Source organism: Phalacrocorax carbo, chromosome 12 (genome assembly GCF_963921805.1).
Source record: "Phalacrocorax carbo chromosome 12, bPhaCar2.1, whole genome shotgun sequence".
NCBI classification, from domain to species: domain Eukaryota; kingdom Metazoa; phylum Chordata; class Aves; order Suliformes; family Phalacrocoracidae; genus Phalacrocorax; species Phalacrocorax carbo.
Window position 1 is genome coordinate 5083922 of NC_087524.1, and position 23936 is coordinate 5107857.

General features: G+C 42.2%; 2 protein-coding genes across 2 annotated transcripts; one reads left to right on the plus strand and one right to left on the minus strand.

The window, feature by feature from the left end:
• Positions 1–809: 809 nt before the first annotated feature.
• On the plus strand, positions 810–8386 carry RBP4 (retinol binding protein 4). The gene is made up of 6 exons (XM_009512563.2): positions 810–918; positions 1085–1220; positions 1892–2028; positions 2189–2295; positions 3924–4136; positions 8184–8386. Exons 2-6 carry the CDS (start codon positions 1092–1094, stop codon positions 8195–8197), a joined length of 600 nt encoding a protein of 199 aa, XP_009510858.1. The 5' UTR covers positions 810–918; positions 1085–1091; the 3' UTR covers positions 8198–8386.
• Positions 8256–15055, minus strand: FFAR4 (free fatty acid receptor 4). The gene is made up of 3 exons (XM_064463817.1): positions 14309–15055; positions 13543–13671; positions 8256–9808 (listed from the first exon to the last, which is right to left on the minus strand). The coding sequence occupies exons 1-3, from the start codon at positions 14846–14848 to the stop codon at positions 9401–9403; spliced, it is 1077 nt and encodes a 358-aa protein (XP_064319887.1). The 5' UTR covers positions 14849–15055; the 3' UTR covers positions 8256–9400.
• Positions 15056–23936: the final 8881 nt, after the last annotated feature.

The following is a 23936-nucleotide window of genomic DNA, read 5'->3' on the forward strand; positions in this document are numbered from 1 at the left end:
AGGCAGCAAAACTTGCCTGGAAAGGAGAAAACAATAACGGTTTTTATAACTGAAAACAGTTTGCCAAAACCAGAATAGAAATTCTGGATGCTCTGATTTAAAATTGATGTCAAAAGGCCAAGACATGGTGCATAAATGTACTGGGGTATTTGCAGGCCATGCGTGTCCTGCCACCTTTGCAGTACCACCCAAAAGAGCTCTTTTGCCTTCCTGAAGATTTGCAGGGCCCCAGTTCCTGTCCCTGGGAGCCGATCACGAGATGGTTTAGTACCTGAGCCAGCCGTTGGGAAGCAAGAAGGAACCAGTCATGAGGACCTGAAGAGGTTCTGGCATGACCAGGCTTTCAGAAACATTAGCAGAAACTTGCAAGTATGATGTTTGCCACTGTTTATCAGAAGAAGAGAGGAAAGGAATTTGTGGAGTAGGTGGAGGAAACAAGTCTGCACCTTGTAACTGGGTTGAGCACGTTGGGTAAGAAGGACTTTGGACTGCAGTGTGTAAAATCACAGAGGAGGTGGAGGCAGCTTACTCTCCCCTGTGCAAAGGTGGGGTGCCTCTCTTTTCCTTTGTTCTCCCCACACATGTGCACGCCCCTTCCCCCAGGTGTTAGTTCTGCCTTTGGGTTAGGAAAACCAAAGAGCAGCATTTGCTCCTAGGCATTTGCTCCTAGCCCCTGCTTGGCTGCAGGCCAGGGTCAAAGACCACCTGAGCCCATGGGTGTTATGCAAGAGGCTGTTGTGAAGGGGCCTCAGCCTGCAGAATGCATCAACCTGCCTCCCTACTCCCCCTCCAATGCTGGCTTTGTACCTCAGGGAGTTGCGAAAGCCCCGGGACTACATAAAGCATTCCCTGTCTGGGTGCTCTGCCACTGCCATCAACTCTTGGGCTCCCAAGAGGCTACAGGGACAGGCACTGTCTGTAAGGGACCCTGCTGTGGTGGGCTGGGGACAACAGGGGGCCTTGCCTCTGCATGCATCGGGAAAGCTGCACGATGCTCTGGGGACCTGCCGGGCCAGCCTTCCTCTCTTCCTGGCTTTTGTGACAGCCTGTTTCATATGCTGTTCTTTGTTTGCTGTTGATGCAGGGACGGGATGGCCCACATGGAGAGAGCTCTGCCCTGGCTACTGCTGCTGGCACTGGCTTTGCTGGGCAGCAGCACTGCGGTGCGCGACTGCCGAGTGAGCAGCTTCAAAGTGAAGGAGAACTTCGACAAGACCAGGGTAAATCTTTCTTTCCTGGATCTGTGATGTCTTGCCTACCTCCTCTTCCCAGGCTACAAAATCTGGCATTCAGTAGCACCACTGTGTTCCCATTTTCACTCAAAGTCACTGACTGCAATACTGAAAAGCAGCAGAAGTGTGTGATGTTGCCCACACCTCCACAGATGCTGGATCCCAATGCATCTGACAAAGGATTACTGCAGAAACTAAGGTTTAGCAGTCTGGTCTCAAAATGTAATTTGTACTTTAGTACAAACTTTTGTTTGTACACTAAACAGAAGTGTAGTGGCTTGGTTGTTTCTATGGAAAATTAATACTCTGGTGTTTTCAGACATCATTGCAAGGAAAAAAAAACATTTTTGCATAGTTCTGTCAAGATCTAGCAGTTGTTACCCTCTTCCCACCAAATTTTGTATTCTAAATACTGGAGAACTGCAGATACAAGTAAGATACTGAAAAATGTCACTTCTTTCACAAACCCTGGCTGCATTAGGACATTGGTGTGTTTATGCTGTTGGAAGAGCAGATTTGTTTCTTAGGTACAGCTTTGAGGCATGGTGTCAAAGACCTGCATGTCCTCCCCTCCGTCACCTCCCCTAGTCTGTGATGTCTGTTTGTAATGTTTTCCATACTTCTAGGGTCTAACTGCAGCCTTTCTTATTTCCTTGCAGTACAGCGGCACCTGGTATGCCATGGCAAAAAAAGATCCTGAGGGGTTGTTTCTACAGGACAATGTGGTAGCCCACTTCACTGTAGATGAGAATGGACAAATGAGTGCCACTGCGAAGGGCAGAGTCAGACTCTTCAAGTAAGCTGTTTGCAATCTTCCTCTTCCTCCAGTTTCACTAAGCTTCTGCTTCACTTACTCATGCTCTAACCCTACCTGCTACCCCTGTGCTAGTCACACAGTCACACCAAATCTGTGCTGTTAGGTTTGAATGTGATGTTTTCTTTCTCTCTGGCTACAGTAACTGGGATGTCTGTGCTGACATGATTGGCTCTTTCACTGACACACAGGATCCTGCCAAGTTCAAGATGAAGTACTGGGGTGTTGCCTCTTTTCTGCAGAAAGGAAGTGAGTACTTAGCTATAGAAGATGCAGAACTACTTGCAAGCTTAGTTATGTTGCGTGTCCATGCTGAGGAAGGAAAAAGTAGTGTTGGATTTCTTAAACACACTTAAAACACGTAATAACTATCATACAGGAAAGTCTTAATGTGAACAAGGTAATCATTATTTTTTATATGGAACAGCTGGCTGGCTTTCTTTAACAGGTGAAGACCAGGCCTTTGTATCTCTTTGTATTTCTTTTGTTTGTTACCCAACAATATAGTCGAAGGTCACTGTTTGGAAAGAAATGAAAGGCAGATGAAGTATTTTAAGTCCTGTTTTAGTATAGAACTCAGTTACCAGATGTTTCTGTTCTCTCTGAAAAGCCTAATGTCAGACTTGATCAAGCAGGGAAGAGGATTTTGCAATTGTTATTTTCCTTGATCTCATGTTGCAAATGTAGGGATTTATCTGTTTTAAGAAACAAATATGATTCAGTATATATATATTCATATTTTCCTGTCATCTGTCACACCCTATGCAAAATTAGTTTATTGAGCCAAACAGAGATTCAGACACTTGTAGCTCAAGATATTTCCACGGATTGTTTCCAAGAGAAGCAAGTGGAATTTGGAAGTGAATGGAGCTCCATTCTCTCCAAAAACACACTTCCAATGAATGCTTTGGATGCCAATCGCTCTTGAATTGTTGCCGAATCGCCTCACAGCATGCTGCTGAATCATGTTTTCATGGATACTTCAGATTGCTGGCCGACCCCAGACCCTAGCTTCCTAAAAACTGTGGTCCCCACTCATAGGAGAGATGGGGAAGAGAACATACAGTGTTGCCTTCACCAGTGCAGACGTAGTGCAAGGGAGGATCTTTTGCTCCAGAGATCACACTCTTTACTGCAAACGCCTAGGTCACTTCTGTTAGTGCAGGGCATCTGTATGACCAGGTATTTATCAGATTTCCTTGCTAAATAGTTAAGAATTATCTGAAATTGTAATTGAGAAGAGGTTTTATGATAGAGGTTGTAGCAAATAAAAGTCTAACACACGTGGCAACTGCATGATAATCTTGTTCCTTAAAAATACAGTATAAGTAACATCCCTAGTAGGAAAACCGTTATGGTTTTGAGTAATCTGGAGCATGACTAGCATGACCAAGAGCATATTTAGCTTCTCTATTTTTTAAACTCTTTTCTGTCTGTCTGTTTCCCTTTTTTTGGTTAAAATAAGAAAACTTTCTTTGTACTTCATGGTAGCTACTGTAATACATGGTAATTTTTTGTTTGTTGCCATGTTTTATAATGATATACAGGCATGGATTTACAAGGCCTTTTTTAGCATTTCTTTCACGCTGCTCTTGTTCTGTGCCCATGCTGGAGGAGAAGCAGTGGTGCCAACCATTCCCTCTTCTCTCCATCACTGTCCCTGATAAATATGCTTATTTTCTTTTTTAAAAAAAAACCTCCCCCAAAACATGGAATTAAATACTGGAGACAGGAATAAACTGAGCTAATCTGTTGTCATTTATACCACCCTTCATCGTCTTATTTTCTTTACAGAGTTATTGCAGTGATCTCTCTAGATTTACTAGATTTTACTTGTGTCTCTAACACCTTTGCTCCTTTGCTATGGTTTCTTCCAGATGATGATCACTGGGTAGTGGACACAGATTATGATACGTATGCTCTTCATTACTCCTGCCGCCAACTAAATGAAGATGGCACTTGTGCTGATAGCTATTCCTTTGTGTTCTCCCGGGACCCTAAGGGATTGCCTCCAGAGGCACAGAAAATTGTCAGACAAAGGCAGATAGACCTCTGCTTGGACAGAAAATACAGAGTTATTGTTCATAATGGTAAGAACATTTTTTTCTGAAGAATTTTATTTCAGGGTTTAATGACTAAAGCACCAGGAGTTTCTTGATCATTATACAGGAAATGCACAAAGTCTTTTACTTAGTGGCTGTAATATTGTCTTTTGAAAACTGGAGCTTGTAGTAAGTTATTTCCAACTTTTACTTTCCTTATCTGAAGGAGAGCTAAGGTGTATAGCTTTTTATGCGGCCTATCACATCAGCTGAAACAATAATTAGAGGAAGCTGTAAAACAATTAAATCAATGTACTATGAGTAAACACAGTAAGGATAAACTTCATAGTTGCTGTAAAAAGAAATTTTGTCTCTCTAATCAGAACTCTTTACCTTTTTGAACAAAATTCATTTGGGGCAATGGGCTCAAGTTGGAACACAGGAAGTCCCACCTCAATATGAGAAAAAACCCCTTCCCTGTGCGGGTGCCGGAGCAGTGGCACAGGCTGCCCAGGGAGGCTGTGGAGTCCCTTCCCTGGAGACATTCAAAAACCACCTGCACACATTCCTGTGGCCTCTGCTCTGGGTGTGCCTGCTCAAGCAGGGGGGTTGGATGAGATGATCTCCAGAGGTCCCTTCCAACCCCCACCATTCTGTGATTCTGTGAAAATAGTTGTTGAAGGGAATAGAATGTATTTTCAAAAACTACTTTGAAAAATTCTTCACAAAAGGCTTTTAAGAAAAATCAGAAGTCTTGGAAAGGATGCCTTATAGCAGACCCTTCCTCACAGGTCCTCATGCCAACCTTTTCACAAAGGGTTGTGGAAGAGGGACGTATCGCTCACACTGGAAGTATGATCTTACCTTGAGTCATATAGTCAGACTGAGCTTGCAACACCGGGAAGGGTACAGATTAGCTCACTTGTGCTTAAGTATATTAGAAAAGGCCAAATTGTAATTTATTCTACTTTAATCAATGATCTGGAAGAAAAGGTAATATACTTACTGGTAAAGGTTACATCCAGAGTGGGGAATAGTAAAGAATGAAGAGAGATCAGAATATTTAGAACCAATAAAATAGTAGCTACTCTTCCCTACCCCCCTTTGCACTCTGGAAGACACGAAGGCCTGACTGGTGAATCAGCTGAATGTGAACTCCCAGTGTAACGCTTTGGCCAAAACAGTTAATGTGATTCTTGGATGCATAAACCAAGAATGCAGAAGATTGACAGACTCATATGAGACTCCTGTGCTTGGCAGAGGTCTGCTCGTTATGTCACATTTTATGGTAATCATAACTGGAAAGGGTACTGAGGCTGAATTAGAACTTTCAAAGAAGAGCAGAGAAAATGACTGGGTTTGTAAAATGTGTCCTCTAGTGAGTGCCTCAAAGACCTTGATCTGGTCTCATCGGAAAGAGGTTAAAGGCTGACCTGAGCAAAGTCTGTGCTTGCCCACACAAGCAATGGGAATTGGATAATAAAGGGCTTGCAAACATAGGAATAGTAAATTAAAATGGATGGAACTTTAAACTGGACACATTCAAAGCAGAAATAAATGGCCGTTTGTTTAACTCTAAAGGTCATTAACCTTTGGAACAGTTTACCAAGAGCTGTTGTATGTTCTTCATCACTGAAATCTGTAAATCAAGATTAAGGGCTTTTCTAAATGACATGTTAGAATAAACTGGGATTGACTGAAGGAACTTTTGAGTATTACCAAGAAAGTCAGAACAGATGAGCACAGTCAGCTCTTGTGGCTCTATCACCTGTTCATCTGATCTATAAACAGAGTAATATATTGCTATGTTGTAAAGTAGGTATGCTGATAACAGGGTGCCTGAAAGATCTGCTACGGTGGGTCGTGTTTAGAATACTGATTAGTGACCTGGAAAAAGTGCCTGACAACAATGAAAAGGAAAATTTTGTCTTGAATGAGAATTTGGAGACGGCATAAGAGACAGTTGAGGTTTAAGGCAGTCAAGACTAAGAGACAGCATAAATGCAAATGAAACTGGCTTTTGTGAATGATGTGTGCAATTGCATAAAGGGTAGGAAGAAAAGAAACAATGTCATTATATAAATTGATGATACTTTCTTGTTTTGAATGCTGCATTAACTGCTCTTCAGATGAAGTACAGCAAGAATAAAAACTTCTGAAGAGGACAAAACAAAATTATGAAATGATTAGGGATGTTTTTGTATTAAATCACAGCTGTTTTGCTGTGACTTTGAGAGGTGTGTGTTATGGTGGTTCCTTGCATTTCTGTCAAACCCAGAGAAAGTACTATCCCACTGTGAAATCAGGATATTGGGCTAGTCCAAGTACTGGTCTCATTCAGCATGGTGGAATCTGTGTTTCTGTTATTTCTACACTATATGAGGCTTGCAAGGCCATAAACGTATTGTCAATCTTTGCAAGAAAGTATAAACCAAAAAGAAAAATGTAATATATTCATTTATTAATAATTTGTGATATAACTTTTTCAAATATCTCAGAACTTCTATATAATAGAATGCTTGTATTTTTTCACAGAATATAGAACTAAGAATGTAATTTAAAAATTAAGGCTCAGAATGTCTTTTTAAAGTTCAGCCTTAAATATTGACTTCCCAACCTTAATTTAAAAGTTGGTCATGCTGCCTCTAGTTTGTTATAGAAATATCAAATCTACCAAGTTGCACCAAGCGCTGAGTTCTTTGTCTGCTGTCCCAATTCATATTCAGATGTTAGGTGTTGAGTGCAGTGTCTGATAAGACTATGTGAGTTCCATACTCTTGGTAAATGAAAAATAGTAGCCTGGGTCCTTAATACTGTTTGCTTTTTCCTACGGATTATGTCAGACTTTATCTTTATGAGCCCAGCACTGAAGTATAAATAAACTTAAAGCCAGCAGTTTGCATTCTCCCCTTACTGTGATATATCTGTAAATACCAGTGTTAGTTGATTCTGAATTCTCCAGTATTGTTAAGCCAAAGCTCCTGCAGAGCAAGTACATTTGGCAATGAGAGAATGATTGTAAGCTAAACTGAAAAAACATTTATTGAAAGCTTTATATCGGAAACTCTTACAAAATTCACTGAATTCCTTATGTGTGGGATTGGAAACCTTGCTACTTTAGTTTTATTTCTGCTGTTAAGAGCTACAGGATTAGTAGCCAAAAAAAAAAAGTCAACTTGCTGTCCTGCATTCAGTTGTTATTGTGCTAACATTCTGACTAACGTTAATAGATGCTGCATGAATATGCTCTAATTGTGCATACTCCCTGTGTCTTAAAGCTAATTTTTTTCCCAAAGACTTTTCATTATTGTTTTAAATCAATACCGTACTCAAATTAAGTTTCCAAAAAAACCCTAATAGATGTACAAAACTTACCTTGATGGTAAAAAAAATCTAAAGTACTCTTTTTATGCTGGCTCTTTAAGGCAAAAGATAAGCCTAGGAAATGACGAGCTTTTCGTTTGCAACTTATATTGCATTTCTGATTGTAGCTCCTTTCTGAACATGGATCAGGCTGTGATACACTTAGTCTCTCAGAGCAATAGCTCAAGTTGCTTTAAGTTATGCAATGTGAGTGTGGATATCATGGTGGGACTACTTGTAAATACAATATGTCGTCAGGTTAGTAGAGCTGAAAGCTGAATCTGCTGTTAGTATTTACTAGAAGCAAAAATTGTGAATTAAGAGCGGTATATTCCTTCAGCTGATTTACTATTGCCATCAGAAGTTTTGGAGGTCAGGAGGTTCTTATTTTGTTGAAGGACATCCTTAAATTAATAATTTTTAAAAGGCAAATAATTTGAAGTTTGTTAAAGTAAATAAACAACTCTTTTATCACTGATCTATCCAGTACCTTGTTAGCCAAAGTATTAAAATGCTCAGGACATTGAATTCCTGTTTTGTTCCGAGCTGCAAATTCTTCGGAATTATAAACTGCAGAGCAAGGTACTGCCATTATCATTACAAGTAACAGGCTGCTGGACTCAAGAGCATTTTAAAGATATTAGAAACATATGCATTTTAAATTTGGTGAAAGGTTTCTTAATTTTGTCTAGTGTGGTTGAAAAAGGAAATTTTCGTTTTTGTGTGTTTCAGGATTTTGCTCTTAAGGAGGTCCAAAAGTATGGAAAGAAACCATGTAACAGCACCGTGGATGTAAAGTTAATACGTTGATCGGGTGTTCTCTTGAAAACCTTTTGAACGGCTTCATTTAGATTTTGAGTGTATTTATCTGAGCTGTGTAGCTCACCTTGTTAATAAACCAATGAAACATTTTAATAAACTTGGATTACAGGGGATGCAAATTGTTTGTATGCACATCTGTACGTATGTAGACATTGGTTTTATTAGTAAACCATTATCTTCATGCACTATTTTGAATTGGTGGCAGATGGTGATCGTTAAGAATTTAATCCTTCTTTTTTTAGTGGTTGCAATTTCCAACTAAAGGAGTTTTAATTAAAAAAAAAAAAACAAACATGTATTTGCTTTCTAAAACTTTTAATTTATTTTCAAATACAATGTCATCTTTTTTCTGTGAAATGCTGGAAATTGTTCCCTATACCATTTTAGAAAGGAGGAAGGAATTTCAGTGACCCTATATATCACTGATTAACTTGATCATATGACTACCAAAGACATAAAAAATACGCATCTTTTAAAAATATTTTATACATGACAAGTAAACAATTATTTATTTATTCTTTATTTATAAATTAACAGGCATTATGTCCCTACTTGTAATTTGAGATGGAACCAAATTGGTCATTCACTTGGTGATAACACATATTTACCATCTTGTTTCCTACAAGAAATTGGTTAGTCTGCCCAAACCTGTGTTCAGACAGTCAGTGATCCAAGTGTATAATCAAGTGCCTTTTTTTAGTGGGATTGAAAAAAAGAGCAGATACCTTTTGAGGATGCACGTTTTCACTAGAAAGTTGATTTCTCTTACGCAGTGGCAAACAGGGTGAAAATGGATCAGGTGCCCTCTTGAGAGTTAATGACATTTACGCCAACAGAAAATGTACCCTCGCGGAAATGAATTTGTCTGGTAAGTGCTTATTTCAGCTGTTCCACATTCACCAAGTTCACTGCCACATTCGTATTTCTTTCAGTGTAAGTGGAGAATTCAATCCATTGGATTAAAATGTCCAAATCTTACTGAAGCAAAGTAGTGCTCAAAGTCATGAGAATTTTACCTGCAGGAATTAAAAATTTTTTCCTTCTCGGGCATATAATACTATAACATTCAACCTGGGATAGGAGAGACATTAACATCCAAAGCGTGGCACAGCTCAGACTTTAAATAATTATCTGGTAATGAAAGACAAATTTGGTTGTTCATGGTTACTTCTTCTTGCAGTGGTTTCTGTACCAGCCCCACGCCTTACAGGGTTCCCTGTACAACAGAGAAGAATTTCCTGACATTTACGTCTGAAATAGGCAACATTATACAAAATTGGATTGACAGCAGAGTTGGCAAAAGTGAATAACACTATCCAGAAGAAAACTGATGGCAAAATATTTAAATCATGTTTGTAGTTCTGGACTAAAATTAAAAGAATAATTATTATAATCGGGCTCCACATGACAAAGAAAGAGATCATCAACAAAAAGAGGGCTCGGAATAGTTTGTAGTCTTGCTGGGAAACACGAATCTGATGATTTTCTGAGTAGGCTAAGCCAGCATTTAAGCTCCTTCTTGATGCTTTTGTAATCTGCAGTAAAAGAGAAGAAAGTAACTTTCACTGAAACCTAGAACTATTAACACATTTTTACAAGTGCAGAAGTAAATCTTGGCACATGATGCTTCCGTTTTGAAAAGTGACTACAAAAAAAGGCATTGCAGAACTCCATTTTTACTTTTTGTCAATGGTTCCGTTTCAAACATTCTCACTTCACTAGCATTTTGTTTTCCTCTCAGCTGTGAACTCACCTCAGTATTAGCCACGCTGGTTGTTCCCCTCATGGCTCTCTACCAGCCATAAAGACTTTTCAGCATAAAACAGAGCCTTAATTACTCACTAAATCACCTTCACTGCAAATTTTGACCTCGTTTGTTCTATCTAAATAAACCCGTTGATTTTTTCCACAAATGCAAACTGGAACATAATTAACAATCCTATTCATGTGCAGGAAGGAACACAATCCAATTCTCTTACGACCACGCTGATATTATAAGGTAGGTATTAGAAAGAACATGAATTTATTACAGTAACAAAATCATGCTACATTTTAAATTTCAATCGGATTTTACGTAAAGTTTTGTGTAAAATTTTAGTTTTTCAGTCAGTGATCAGAATTGCTTTCTACGAACTAACCTGAGCTCTTACGGATCCTTTTGTCACTACAAAAATCTGTGTCTTGTAAAAGTACTGTCTGATGTAATAAATCAGGCTATGGGTAGTTTGGGAACCTAGTATTCATGGCTGTGAATCATCTGTCATTAAGTAGAATATTGAACCCCAATGGCTTGCAGAGGACTCTAAATTTCATGTTCTACATCCCTGTCTTCACTGAAGCTGGCATAGCACAGTAAGTCTGTTACATTTACATAGCTGAAGCAAATGAAATAAAATTGAAATATTTAGGCTACATAATTGAGATGCTATTTCACCCTGTGCTTGGATAAAGAAAGAGTGTTTTCAAAAGCCTGAATCAATTTGGTGTCTCAGTAGGAAAGTCAAGAGGCATGTGACATTTCCCTTTAGCAACAACTAAAGGAAAGATACCGCTAATACTAGTAATACTTAATAGGTCCTGGTTCAGGTGAGGATGAAAACGGCTATATATATATACTGAGTAATTTGTCATACTTTCTGCAGTTTTCTGAATTTGTCACAGAGATGGATGGCCTAGAATAAATATTCGTTAAGAACCTAGACATCTAACAAAGATTTCAACAGAATGTACGTGTATAAATCAAAACCCATGACCCAAAAATGGGCTTCTCAGCAGCTGCTGAGCCTGAGAAGGGGACAGTGTCACTAGCTGCTTCCCTGATTTAAGAGGTAGAGAATTCTGACGTTTCGAACATGTAGAACTATTCCAGCCTAATGATCTGCTGTACCCATGTGGAATCCAGAAACTGGGCCAGCTCCTCCAAACAACCCGATCCAAGAGCTGTTCTCAGAGAGCAACTAACCTGTCCTAGGAAGAATGAAGGTTTCATAAAATACAAAGGACTAATATCCACTTCTAATAAAAGAGTGAGAAAACCAAGCTCTGTACCCTCCTCAGCCTCCACTGTTCAGAACGGCTACATGAGACACCTTTGTATCCGTCCCATGTAAGCACCCTCCACCTCTCCTGCTGGAGCTGCACAGCCTATAACTAAGAACGCAAGACTTAGGACTGCAGTCAGTAAGACACAACTGCATCTTAAGGAAGCGCTCAGCTGAAATGGGGTGGCAGTGATCTGTTTTGGATCCCTTTTTGTTCTGCCTAGTATGAGGAATCTAAATCCCTGTAGTGGGCATCTGGACCGCACTTGAGAACCAGGGACTTGGAAGTTGTGTATACACAAGCATGTAAGTGCCAAAACATGAACGTCTTTACTAGTTCCAGCCTCTTATCTAAGCCTTGCCTGAGACAGGAAACAATGCAAAAACAAATAACTTAATTAAAAATCATGGCTTCTAATCTGTCATTTTTGCCAGGGTCTTGGAAGTGTTAGTAAAAATAATACTCAATTTTGGATTAAATTGTAAAGTATATATTTATGGATTATATTTAACAAATTCAAGGCCTTGCATCTGTAGTGAATCATCATCATCACAGATGCTGTGTTATTTGAATACATGAATGCTTTGAAATGCTTCCAGTAACACTGAGCTTTGTACGCTGTGTGCACTGGCGTGATGGCACGTTCTCACCACGTGAGAGTGAACCTGCTCTTGGGAATGACTCAGGGATTAAGACATTCCCCAGCCGAGTTCTGGCTGCTTCCTGGAGAGCTGTGTGTGAGAGAAGATTCAATTACAATAGGCAGGATCCTGCTATGGGCCTCGTTCCTTTTTCAGTCCAGGAGAAATGGTAACACATCTTAGCATCTGTATTACCAAGCTGGAAAAGAAACGTGAGCATGGCAGCATGGGGCTGTTTTGTAATCCCGTATTCCAAACACTTTTGGGGCTTCTAGCTCCCTGTGTGCCATTGTGTTTTCCAAATTTACCTGTTGTAAGCTGGAGTCTGCAAGTGCAAGAGGAACACCGTTCCTGTCCTGCTCTCTGACCAAGGACTGTGGCATTCCTTGGCCTGCAGTTTCTGCAGCTCTTTCAGAGGGCTCAGACTCCCCACACAGTTGCTCTATGTTCTTTGCCTACAGCAAATAGGAGGTCGCAAAAGGCAAGTGCTTTACTTCACTAGAAGTTGTTTACCTAATGCATTTACCTCAAGGTTGTAACAAGCTTATAGAGTGTACAGAAACTAAGAGCTGATAATTTGGACTACAAGTTTAAGCCTGATCAACAGGCAAGTACATGTAGAGGCCAGATTCTAGGTCCTAGGTTTGTGGAAACGTCTATGCGCAGCTCTGGTGCATGTACCCGCAGCCCCTTGGTGCTCAGCGTTTCACCCATTAACTCCCTGCTCAATAATCTGTGTATTTTGAATTTCCTTTCCAAAACCTGCAATCTTCCTTATAGAGAAGTGTAACTACCTGATACAGGAATCAGAATCTTTTGGGGGCAGTTGCTAAAAACCAGGCATTGCAGCGCCTAGTTTGAAGACTTCTAGCTCTTCCTCACTGTTTTTGGAAGAGGAAGGGGTACGAAATCAGATGTTTTAAAAGGAATTTAGGTAACTGATATCATGTTTTCTAGAATATAGATTAAAACTCAGTACTGCCTCGTGTCTTGGCCTATATTTCAGCAGTTAAACAACATACACTAGATATGAAAATAGAAGCAGTGTGTTTAGCAGTATTTGTTTCCAAAGGTTGAAATTGTGGAGGAGTGTAATCTAATGAGATCTGTGTACTAAAAATGCATGCAGAAAATCAGTAGATCTAAACGGGGATGGATTTTTTCTAGTCCTACCTCTCTCTGCTTTCCTACAAATCCCTTGTGACTCTGGAGTTTAGACTCGAGGAAAGCAAAATCCAGTTTTTAGTTATTTCAAATGCTCGACTCTTTTAGCATTTAGGAGATTGTCAGTCTTTAAACATGAACAGTACATAAATGGAGAAGTGTATTACATACTGTATATAAATGAAGTCAAACTTTGTGCGGGGCTTCTGGTAACATGCTGTCCAAGCACGTTCTTAGTTGAAATGTATAGGCTGTTATGAACAGGTGAAGAACCTCATTTTATATCACATACTTACCATTTACCAAGCAAATGATGTCTGCTCCCTTCAGGTCTATTTGCATTCAGTGACAACATGTTGATGCCTAGTGAGTTACCATTTACTTCCCTTTCTTCTACAACAAACTTTAAAGGAAAAACATACCTGTAGGATTTTGGAATAACTGATGACAATGACTAATCCTGGTATTAGAAAGAAAGCAATGGCAAAGGTCACATCCCAAACTATTTCTCCTGCAGTGCTGGGCCAAACCAAGGTGCAAATCTGCATCTCCTGTTTACAGAGAATAAAGAAGGAATTTAACATTGCGCAGTTGTTTTTACTACAGAGCTGTCCGTATGTCCCTCTATGCCTGTGGAGAAAATGACCGCAGACTAAATCACGTCTGTGAACGCGTCCTACTCAAACACAGCGGTCAATTACTGCGTTACTTCATGTTTTTAAAAGCCCATGCAATTACAAATAGATGTCTTGTCCACAAGCTAAAATTCTGCCATAGTTTTCATACCAAATGCTAATGGCACCTTTGAAATTGAAACTTCCAGACCTCAAACACCACACATCTGAGTGTCACGTTGGGTGTACTTTTGTACGCGTTTCAAAACACTGGCAGCGAAACCTGTGCGTGGCCGCCTCGGGGGGCGGCTCCCCCGGCCCCTCGGTAAGGGGAAAGCGCGCTGGAAAGGAGCACCCCGAGCCGCGCTTGGGGCACGCAGCAGAAGCCCCGCGACGCGCATTTCCCGCCGTGCGGGAGGGGCCGCCGGGGCCTGCCGCCCCTCCGGGCACCCGCTCGGCCCCGCCCGCGGCCCCGGGGCACCCTCCCGCCGGCGGCACTGGCGGCCGAGCCCCCCGCGCCCCCCCGACCCTGCAGGCCCGGCCCGGCCGCCCCCGCCCTCGCCCTCGCCCTCACCTGGCCGGCGGCGCCGGGCAGCCGCACCACGGTGAAGAAGCAGCAGAGCGGGAGCGTGGCGAGGGCGGCGAAGCCCCAGATGAGGAGGAGGGCGGCGGGCAGCGCCTTGCGGCGGCGGAAGGCGGCGTGGCGCAGCCGGGCGATGCTGACGACGCGCTCCAGGCTGACGGCCGAGAGGGAGAGGATGACGACGGTGCCGCTGAGGCTCATCACGTAGAAGAGCATGTGGCAGACGACGTCGCCCAGCACCCAGCTCTCGGTCCAGCGCACGACGGCGATGAAGGGGATGGCGGTGATGAAGAGCAGGTCGGCACAGAAGAGGTTGAGGACAAGGCAGTTGGCCGCACACGGCCGGTGCCGCCGCCGCCGCTGCACCAGCAGACAGATGCCCCAGATGTTTCCCACCAAGGCCAGCAGGAAGATGGAGGCCAGAGCAGATGACTCGCCGATGCGCAGGGCCGTCACGTTGCAGCCCCTGAAGTCCGAGAAGAAGGGGAAGTAGGTCCTGTTCCCCCCTGGCACGTCCCTGGACCCCGGCATGAGGGTGGCCGGTGGGCATGAGAGATCCGCCACAGGCGGTGGCACCAGCCCTAGGGGAAGGGCTGCGCTCCCAACCACCACGGCGGCACTCGGGGTGCCCTCCTGGCACGGAGCGGGGGGCTGGCTGCCATCCCCCTCCCTCCTCTTCCTCCTGCCTGTGCTGCCGCGGGCTGAGCAGTGCCAGCCAGGTGGTTTATGGCCCTTGCGCTGGAGTGGAACAAGGAAGTGGGAAGGTAAACACGGCGCCGCTCACACAAAGGCGAGGCCGCCGTGTGTGGGGCGGCAGCGAGGGGCCGGGGGCGAGCGGGGCTGCCTGATGCCTCCCAGGGCAGGGCGTGGGTCAGCAGGCTGGCACCTCCATGGCGAGGGTCCCAGGCCTGGCCACCTCCTCCGAGCCGGCCCCGGTCTGCCCTGCTCTACAGGCAGGGCCGGTGGCGTGGGGAGGCCGCCCAGGCGGCTCCCTTCGGCTGGGGATGTGTGCGTGGCTTAAAACAGAGGGATGGCTGTCAGGCTGCTCCGAGAGCTCTGCTCGGGAGCCCAGGATAACCAGTGCTGCTCTAAGGTAAAAAAAGAGGAATTTACCCATTGCCTCGTGTCTTGACAGTGGCGTTTGGAAGCAGCAGGCCTGTGCATTGCTTGTGCTAACCGTGGTCTGGTGTGGAGGGCAAGTGTCACTGGCTTGATTTTTGGGATCCATTTGCTAAGTTGATCCAGAATCTTACCCTCCTGTGTTATGAGTTCGTGCTGAAGAAGCCTGGTAAATTAAGGCATACCTAGAAAATACCATCTTTTCTCTGGACTTCAATTCTTGAAGGCAGTTGTTCAAATTGTAAATGAAACCAGGCCTTTCCACTTACACTCTTCATTCCAGATGATTTAGAAATGGACTGGGAGTGAAGCGCATAAATCGTCACAGATGAACAGATAATGCCTCATAAAAGAAGATAAAATGTTTTCATAAAGTATGTAAACAGTTGTATAACTTTAGAGGTCTCTGGATGAATTTGTTTGACTCGGTGGCAGTGTAGGTGCTTAAGGGTGCAGTTTACAGGCTTGGCCGTATGGAGCTACACCTTTTGATTAGGTGAGAGTTATTCCAAACCGGTGTCCCAATGGGACCGGGTGACCAGGCGGTGCTTCCGTGGTACGCTGGGCGTGACCCTGCCCTCAACCGCTTACGCAATGGCATTAGTGGGGATTCCAGATTAGTGGGGATTCCAGAAACTCGGTCCTTCTAAGGGCCAATCTCCTAATGAGGAATGACAAGAGTGAGATCTTTCCTGGACAGCTTCCCATGTCTTTGCCACTGCAGAATTTACATTGATTTTAATTAGCATGTTTTCTCTTGATCTATAGGTGTTTCTAGCTATCTACGCCGTCTCATCAAACAGGGAGTTTGCAGGGCAGCTTAAACAGGTGGATAAGATGCTGTTTCTAATTCCTGCTGACTTCTTTAGCTGTATGAAATGTGGGCAGATTTGCTGTTAAGTGGGTGGCTACTAGTAACTCTGAACTCAAATGAAGACAATAGGAAAACTTGCAAAGATTTTTTTTTTGGCAACCAGCAACACAAGTGACTGACAAGTATCTCGAAACATATATTTTATTCTACATCATTTTCTGGGAGAAAGAAACACTGCACCATATTGCAAAAGTTTCAGCAAATTTAATAGAACAACTGAGGAGGATTATTGATATTTATTATCAAAGCTTGATATATATAGCCACAATTTATGCTGGCTTTGTAATGGACTGGTTCTGTAAAATGCTTAGTGAATCTTAAAATATAGCAAATACCTTCCATTTGCCACAACCTCACAGATCTGGCACTTTACACAAGCTGACAAACCAGCCTTGAATTTCAGGGCAGCTGGCAGTAGCAGTGACGTGGTCATGCTCTGGATAGAGGCTGGGATTTGGGAAAGAGCCATCACTAGAAGTCTGTTGGACTTGTGTGAAAACTTGGAAAGCATTAACAGGGTGGGTGGGGAGCAGCTGGAAATGGTAGCGCAGGTAAATGCAAATTGTGTTGTAAACAAAATCTTTAGCCCCTTTGGCATTAGTGGAAAATTAAATCAGAAACTGGTCCTGTCAATTCAGGGTAAAGTAAACACATTTGAAACAGAATGGGGGAAGAAGAATAGGGAGAGAAACATCCAAAGCAGCATTAGTGAAGAAATGAAGATATTTTCAGTGAGTGAGGAAAGGAATGCAGAAGGTCTGAAAATGAGATGATGTGTGGAAGTGTCTGGATAGACCCTTGGTCTTCTTTAGAAAGGATCACCTTTAGCCTTGGCCCTTAGGTGTGAATGAGAACCTTACTTGGTATAAGCCTGTTGTTACCTCAGGAGAACCAAAGCAAAATGCTGCTTTTAGCGTGCTGCTGGTGACGGTGCTTCGTACTGCCCTGTGTACAAATCCTGTGCCTGGGGACACCAGAGGTATGAAGAGACATGCACCCTTCCGTGGGGTTTAACCCAATGAATGGGAGCTCCTTGCAGGAGCAAAACCAGTCTGATTACTCATGGGTCTAATGGCTCCATTATCTAAAAAAATAGTTTTCTTTTCCCTCCCATGAAGTACAAAAGCTGTATTTGCTGTTGGGTAGCTACAATCATAGCAACCATCACAACGTGAAATCTGTGGAAGGGAGGAATCATAACCTCGATAGAGCTACTCTGGCGCTACTGTAATAGGTGGATGCTGTGTGTGGTATACGCTCCACATGTGCTTACAACAAGGAAGCGATTAACAGAATGCTAGGAAACCTGTTACGATTGCTTAACCTATATCATTTCTTCAACCTATGTGCACTGTTCTTCTCAGAAGCGGTGAAACATGGAATCAACTCAGATTGCATTGTTCTAGGTTAAATGAAATTGCGGGGACCTCTGTGGAGCTGGTTAGCTAGCCTAGCCGGGAAAAATCTTGTTTCTTTTTTTGTGGGTTTTTTTTCATCCTGAATGAAAGCCTGAGTTTTTGCCTTCTCTATGGCAGACAAGGGCTGTATGACCTGATACCATAAGTCAAGCTCTGTTTTTCAGATTGTTCCCTTGACAACCATGAACTGCCATGGCAGATGGGTATAGTTCAGCTTATTTATTTCTTGGACGTAAAAAATATTCCCAGAGAGGGAGGACTAAGTGGTTCTGGTAGATGGGGATAATTGTTCCATTTGGACATGACGTAGTAAAGGTTTTTGCCTTATTTATACATCCTCTTGCATGTAGATTGCTGTTCAAGTCTTTGGGTCTATTTCCATGGACCTGTATCACAATGAGTAAATAGTACTGACTTCTGTAACAGGTGTATTGCATATTTAATGTTTGCTAAGTGATTTAAATTCATTGCATTAGAAATGTTGACTCTTTGTTGTCACAAAAGAGGTTCCAAGCTTGTAGGTGACTCAGGCTGTGTCTATATAATAAGGGTTTTAGCATAAGTTGCAACCAAGGTTAGCTTCTTATTTTCATTTTTACTTTTACACAGCATACTGCAGCAGTTCTTCTTTTAGACAGTATTAGTTCTGTGCTTAGAAGATGTTATGCCATTGTAAGGTTTGTTTCAAATACAAATCTGTTTTGATTTATTTTGCTTTTTAGGAAGTTTTCTGATTGCTCACCCATCGTATACCTTCATATCAACGCGCTGAACCATTTACACCAATGTCCAAGGGACAATTTTAATCTTGTATTGCAAATATAAATGCATCTGTCTCTCTTCATATAGTAGCAGGCTCACCCGCTCCAGTGTCTACTGAAAATACCAGATGCTTCTATGGATCAGTGTGTTCATGTCAAGAACTAGTCCCCGTTTCTTCTGGGGGGTCAGCAACTCACTATTTCTTCTGGGGAGTCCCATGTATCCATCAGCAGCCAGCATGCTTCCTTGCATACGTGCCAGTGGCGCTGCAGTTCCACGCTGCAGCAGCAGCATTACTGACCAGGGCCTCAGTCAAAAGCAGAGCTGCTGATAATACTCTCAGTCGACGTGCTTTCTAATAAAAGCTAGATCAGGTTTTTTCCCATCGAGACCACCAGAAGTTTTGCCAACAGCAATGTTGAACAATTTCCTCATGACTTGTAGTAAGGGAGGGATTTCTCTCTGAAGCAAGTGCAAAGGTAAGTACATCATCCATGTAACAGAATTCCCCTGGCAGGGCATGATCTCTATTATGCTGCCTGCAAACCAGTCATCACCAGGGTGACTTAGCTCCAGCTAGTCTGTTCTACCTAAATGAGGTTGTTTTTTAACAGTTTTAGATACTCTATTACAGTTAAACATCTAGCCCATGGATTTAGGGAGTTTATCAGTAAATATAGGGTGTTAGACCAGTTCATTTGTGCGTTGCAGGAACTGGTAGAGCACTCTCACCAAGGAACAGAGACCCTGAGTGAGAGAATGTGGAGAATTATAGTCTGATATAGTCTGATATAGTCTTGATATTTAAGTGCCACTGGACCTCTGTTAACTTCAGATGTGTATAAAGTTACTTACATTCCTGCTGATGAGCTCTGATGCAGAGCCATCAAAGCAAATACTATGGTGTGCCTCTGACAGATTTACAAACAAAACTTGTCACCACCCTCTCTTGCTCATGAGATGTACTCAGACATTCCCTGAACATGTTGGTCAGCTGGGTTGCATGCAGTGCAGAGATCACAGATGTCATCGTTTTCCCTCATATTCAAGAACCCAGCGATTAGAGAATGCTCTTATTCATGAGGTTTAAGGAGGATTCCCTTGCTTTCTTTCCCTTATGTCTCATCGTAGAAGCATAACTTGTTGAGAGCAACAGGGCTTCTTGGTCAGAATCGGGATAAAAGTTTTACCTTTAAAAGTCAAGTATTTCTGAAATTAGGTTTAGAGAGCGCCTGTCTGCTGCAAAGAAAATCTGCCTATATTGGAAGGCAAGGCTTGTGCTTAGTAAGCGTTAGCCTGGGGCTGGAGAAACGGAAAAATCATTCTTGCAACAGCAATGACAGAAAGTACAGATAATGCTTTAAATTCTGCTGTAAACCCTTCTGACTTCCCAAGCCTAATGCTAAATCATGTTATTTTCCGCACTGTTCATGTTTTTCATTATCAGTGGCTGATTGGGGTCTGGTTGCGTTATAATTTGATATGAGATGATTAAAGAGATGTGACTTAGAGCTTCTCATAGACCGTGTCCAGAAAGTATAGATGTCTAAATTCGGCTGGATCATTTTTCTGTCTAGTTGAATGAGATAATACTGACCAGACCACACTTGTTACATCGATAAAACTTGTGCTTTTGGTGGTGCGGTGTGCTCATTCACCAGTTTTGAGATGAACAGGGAAATTAAACCTGGGTGCACTTCTGTCAAGAAGCCAGCTGGGAGTCACTATGATAAGGTCCTAGGCTTGTTTCTTACAGGATTTTCTGAGGTACTGTTTCGTGCTCCTTTTGAAACTATGAATTCAGTATGAAATACTTAAACTTTTGGTTGTTCAGAGAGACAGCAAAATGAGCCTGTGTCCTTGGCTGCTGGTGGGGAGCTCTGTCCAGGTCTGAAGGGGGATTGGGTGTGAAGGGAGGTCACACTTCATGGATGTGTGTCCTGTTTGAAGCCATTTATTTTTGCAAGAAGACACTCGTTTGTCGTAGGCAGCTAATGCTAAAAGAGAATTTACATCTGTGACTCCTCCACAGCACCTCCTTTCTGTGCATCTAGCCTTTCTGGAGGGGTCATGTTTCTCACTGGCTGGCTTGGGTAGCTCCGACTCAGTATGCTGGCTTCCTGAGTCCTGTTCCTGGGCTCCCTACGGAGGGGAGCCCGAACTCCCCAAATTCCAAAGAGCCGGACACCATGGTGCTGTTTGTTAAAGCAATGTGGGAACGAGGCACTTCCCAACACCAGGGAATTAAGTGACATCAAGTTGCATTTGTGTCATTTATCTTGGTTTCCAGCGAGGTGGAGATGCATGAGTACAAATATTAATTCTAAATTACTTTGTCTGCTCAGACTAGAAGTTTATACAGACATAGGAATGCCAATAATTTTCCAGTTGAGAAACAAGGTGAAGTTAAACTGTTGTATTGGCTTCTGGTGCGGTAGCTACTAATTATGCACAGAGTCAGTGCAGAACAACCATTGTGTTACCTGTTTTTGGTTTGGGGTTTGTTGTTGGTTTTTGTTTGTGCGGGTTTTTTTATTTATTTAAATCTTATGGTGTGTTGTTTGCAGGTCTATATGTGTCATTACAAACAAGGCTTCAAGGGACTGTGAGAAATCATCTGGCTGCTGTCCCTGACCAAAGGCAGACTCACCTGTCAGGAATGTTTTAGATATAAGCGTCCCTGTAAATCTCCAATGGTGGAGATTTTGCAGCCTCTGTAAGCGATGTGTTTCACTGCTCATCTATTCCAACCACCAAAGATTTTCCTTATGTCAAAATTTCTCCCATTGCAATTCTGAGCTTGTTACTCTCTCACTGAGCACAGGAAGACTTTATTTCTTTTCTCTGCATGAAATTTTGTCGTTTTCCATCATGGGCTGTTCTAGACTGCATAACCCTGACCCTTTCATGAATTTCATCAGAAAACTGGAAGACTTCTACTACATTCCGTTAGTCTAAATTGTTCTTGAAGTACTGTAGGGGAATAGACAGGGATCGGCGACCGGAAGATTACGGGATGTGACGGAAAGATAGACTCCTCCCCATAGGAGTGGCAGGAACAGGAACCGCAAGAGCTATATAAGCGTGTGACGCAGCCAAATAGACGGACATTTTGTATCCATCATATTGATGTCTGTGCATCACTGTCCCCAGGGCGGGTAGAGCCCTGTGTCCCGGAGGTATGCGGCCCAAGATAAGTTCTCCCGCAGAAGCGTACAGCTACAAAGTACAATACTCAAATTTGGATACAGTATTCCAGCTAAAATTCTCACCTGTATTGAGTAGAAACGGAAGTTCACATGTAAAACATGTAAGAGTCTGCTTATTCATCATGTTGTAAAATTGTTGCAAAATCATGCAGGTGGGATATTGAGTCACTGAGTCATATTGAGTCACATTTCTGTTTACTACAATCCCAAGAAACTTTCTGGATGAGCTGATACACCATCATATTATTTATTTGGGGGTTTGGTAGTTGATTATTCCTACGTGTAATACTTCATCCTATTTATTTCAGATCATTGGTGTCGATAAATTGAAAATTCCTGCTGTCCTCTAAAGAGCTCTCGGTTCCTACCTTGTAGTGTCTCAGATTTTATATGTACTGTACTAGCATCTGCATCACCTATTAAAATATAAATCGTTTGGAATCAGATAGGCTACCATGGAATTGTCTAATACATTATTCTTAATCATTTCATGTTCTAAAATGGGCTTAAGGGGAAAATCCAAGAGAAATCTGGAAGGAGAGGTACTAACACACGGGAACCAAATGTGGCTCTTGAAGCTTGAGATTATGAGGAGGTTCTACATAGGCATCCCCTATCCTCAGGCTATACTGTAGGCATCCACTTCAGGCTGCTTGTCAGAGATGCTCAGAAAAAAAAGATGGATTTTTTCACTGCACTTATGTTCCTAGGAACATATTTCCAGGAATTGAAGTTAGGTTGATTTAGTCTGAAATTCTTTGGCTTCTCCTCTTTCTTTTTAGACACCACACTTTTTATTTCCTTGCCCACCTTTTAAAATCCCACCTACGCAGCTGAATTCTCCAACACAATTGCTCGCTGTGCAGGTGACTTCAGAGAGGTCCTGCACTGCCCTTCCCTGGGAGCTACGCAACTGCCTCGCTCCAAATGGCTGCCTTGAAAAGAACCCGAACAGACCCCTATACCGACAATATGCCAGATTTTTAACACCTGGAGACTTTCAGAAGGACCATCCCTTACTGCAGGGAGTACCACTTGGCTGCCTAATTCTGTCATGTTTTTCCAAATTAGAGAAAGGAAAAGATTTAGAAAGTAGTATTCTGAGTTGCATAGTCCCACCGTGCGTAATGTAGCTTGTATTACTATACATTCTGTATCTTTCTTGTATGATAGAGATAATTGCTTATCATTTGTAAGGTAAAACCATAGCCACAACTGTTACAGTAATCTGAACAGCTCGATCAGATTACAAGATACGGAAACTAATAGACAGGTTGATTGCCAGATTAAAATGGAAGTGCCTAGAGCTCCTATACGGCTACGTTTTCATTGCTTGTAAATTCCCACCTATCTCTGCTTTGTTATGGCTGTGTCACGGGAGTGATATTCCCACTAGTTCTCTTGAAGATACTGCACCATTTACGTTAGTGTTCTTTGCCAGGCAAACAGTGGCCTCCTGTCGTCTCTAAATATTTGTGCTGTTCAGCCTGATTCTTTTACTATGCCTCCCTGCCACTTTTTATCTGTATGGTTAAACATAAATGCTTTATTGTGTAGTTTGCCTAAATGACTGTAGTGTGGTTATCAGCACATGGCGGATAACGCTATGAAAGATGGTTATAAAAACGAAGAGTAAGAGAGAAAGCTGCACAAGCAAGTAATCGATGAGAAGTTGATCCATTTGACCTAAGAAAAATAACAGCCATCTTCCAATTGTTCCTGTTTCACAAGAAGCTCTCCTTATGTAAAAAAAAGTTAGTTGTTATGCACAGTTTAGCTGCCTTTCCTACCACACCACATTGCATCAAAACCACTTAATTCACGTGCTGTTTACAAAGAACAGTATCTGAAAGCCAGGATTTATAAATACGCTAGTATTGGTGAATCCCTGTGTTAATCCAGAAGCTTCCCCAGACCAACATCTTCAAATGAGACAGACTTCACAGAACTTCTGCTGGGTTGAAATTCAATTACTTGTAATAGACATAACTCAGAAAAAGACTACTGAAATTGTAACTACAAAGTGCTTGAAATAACAGCTTTTGTAATTACATCCTGCCTTACAAAGAAGTAAACTTACAGCTAAACCTTAGCATTAAGATGAGCTCATTAGCACAAACCTCTTTCCTACATATAACTAGAGAAAGGAGCAGTTCATTTACTTTTAGATAAAAAATAATTTTCAGTCTTAGACCCCTTCTTAGCTTCTGAAGAGTGGAAAAAAAAAAAGCAGTGGT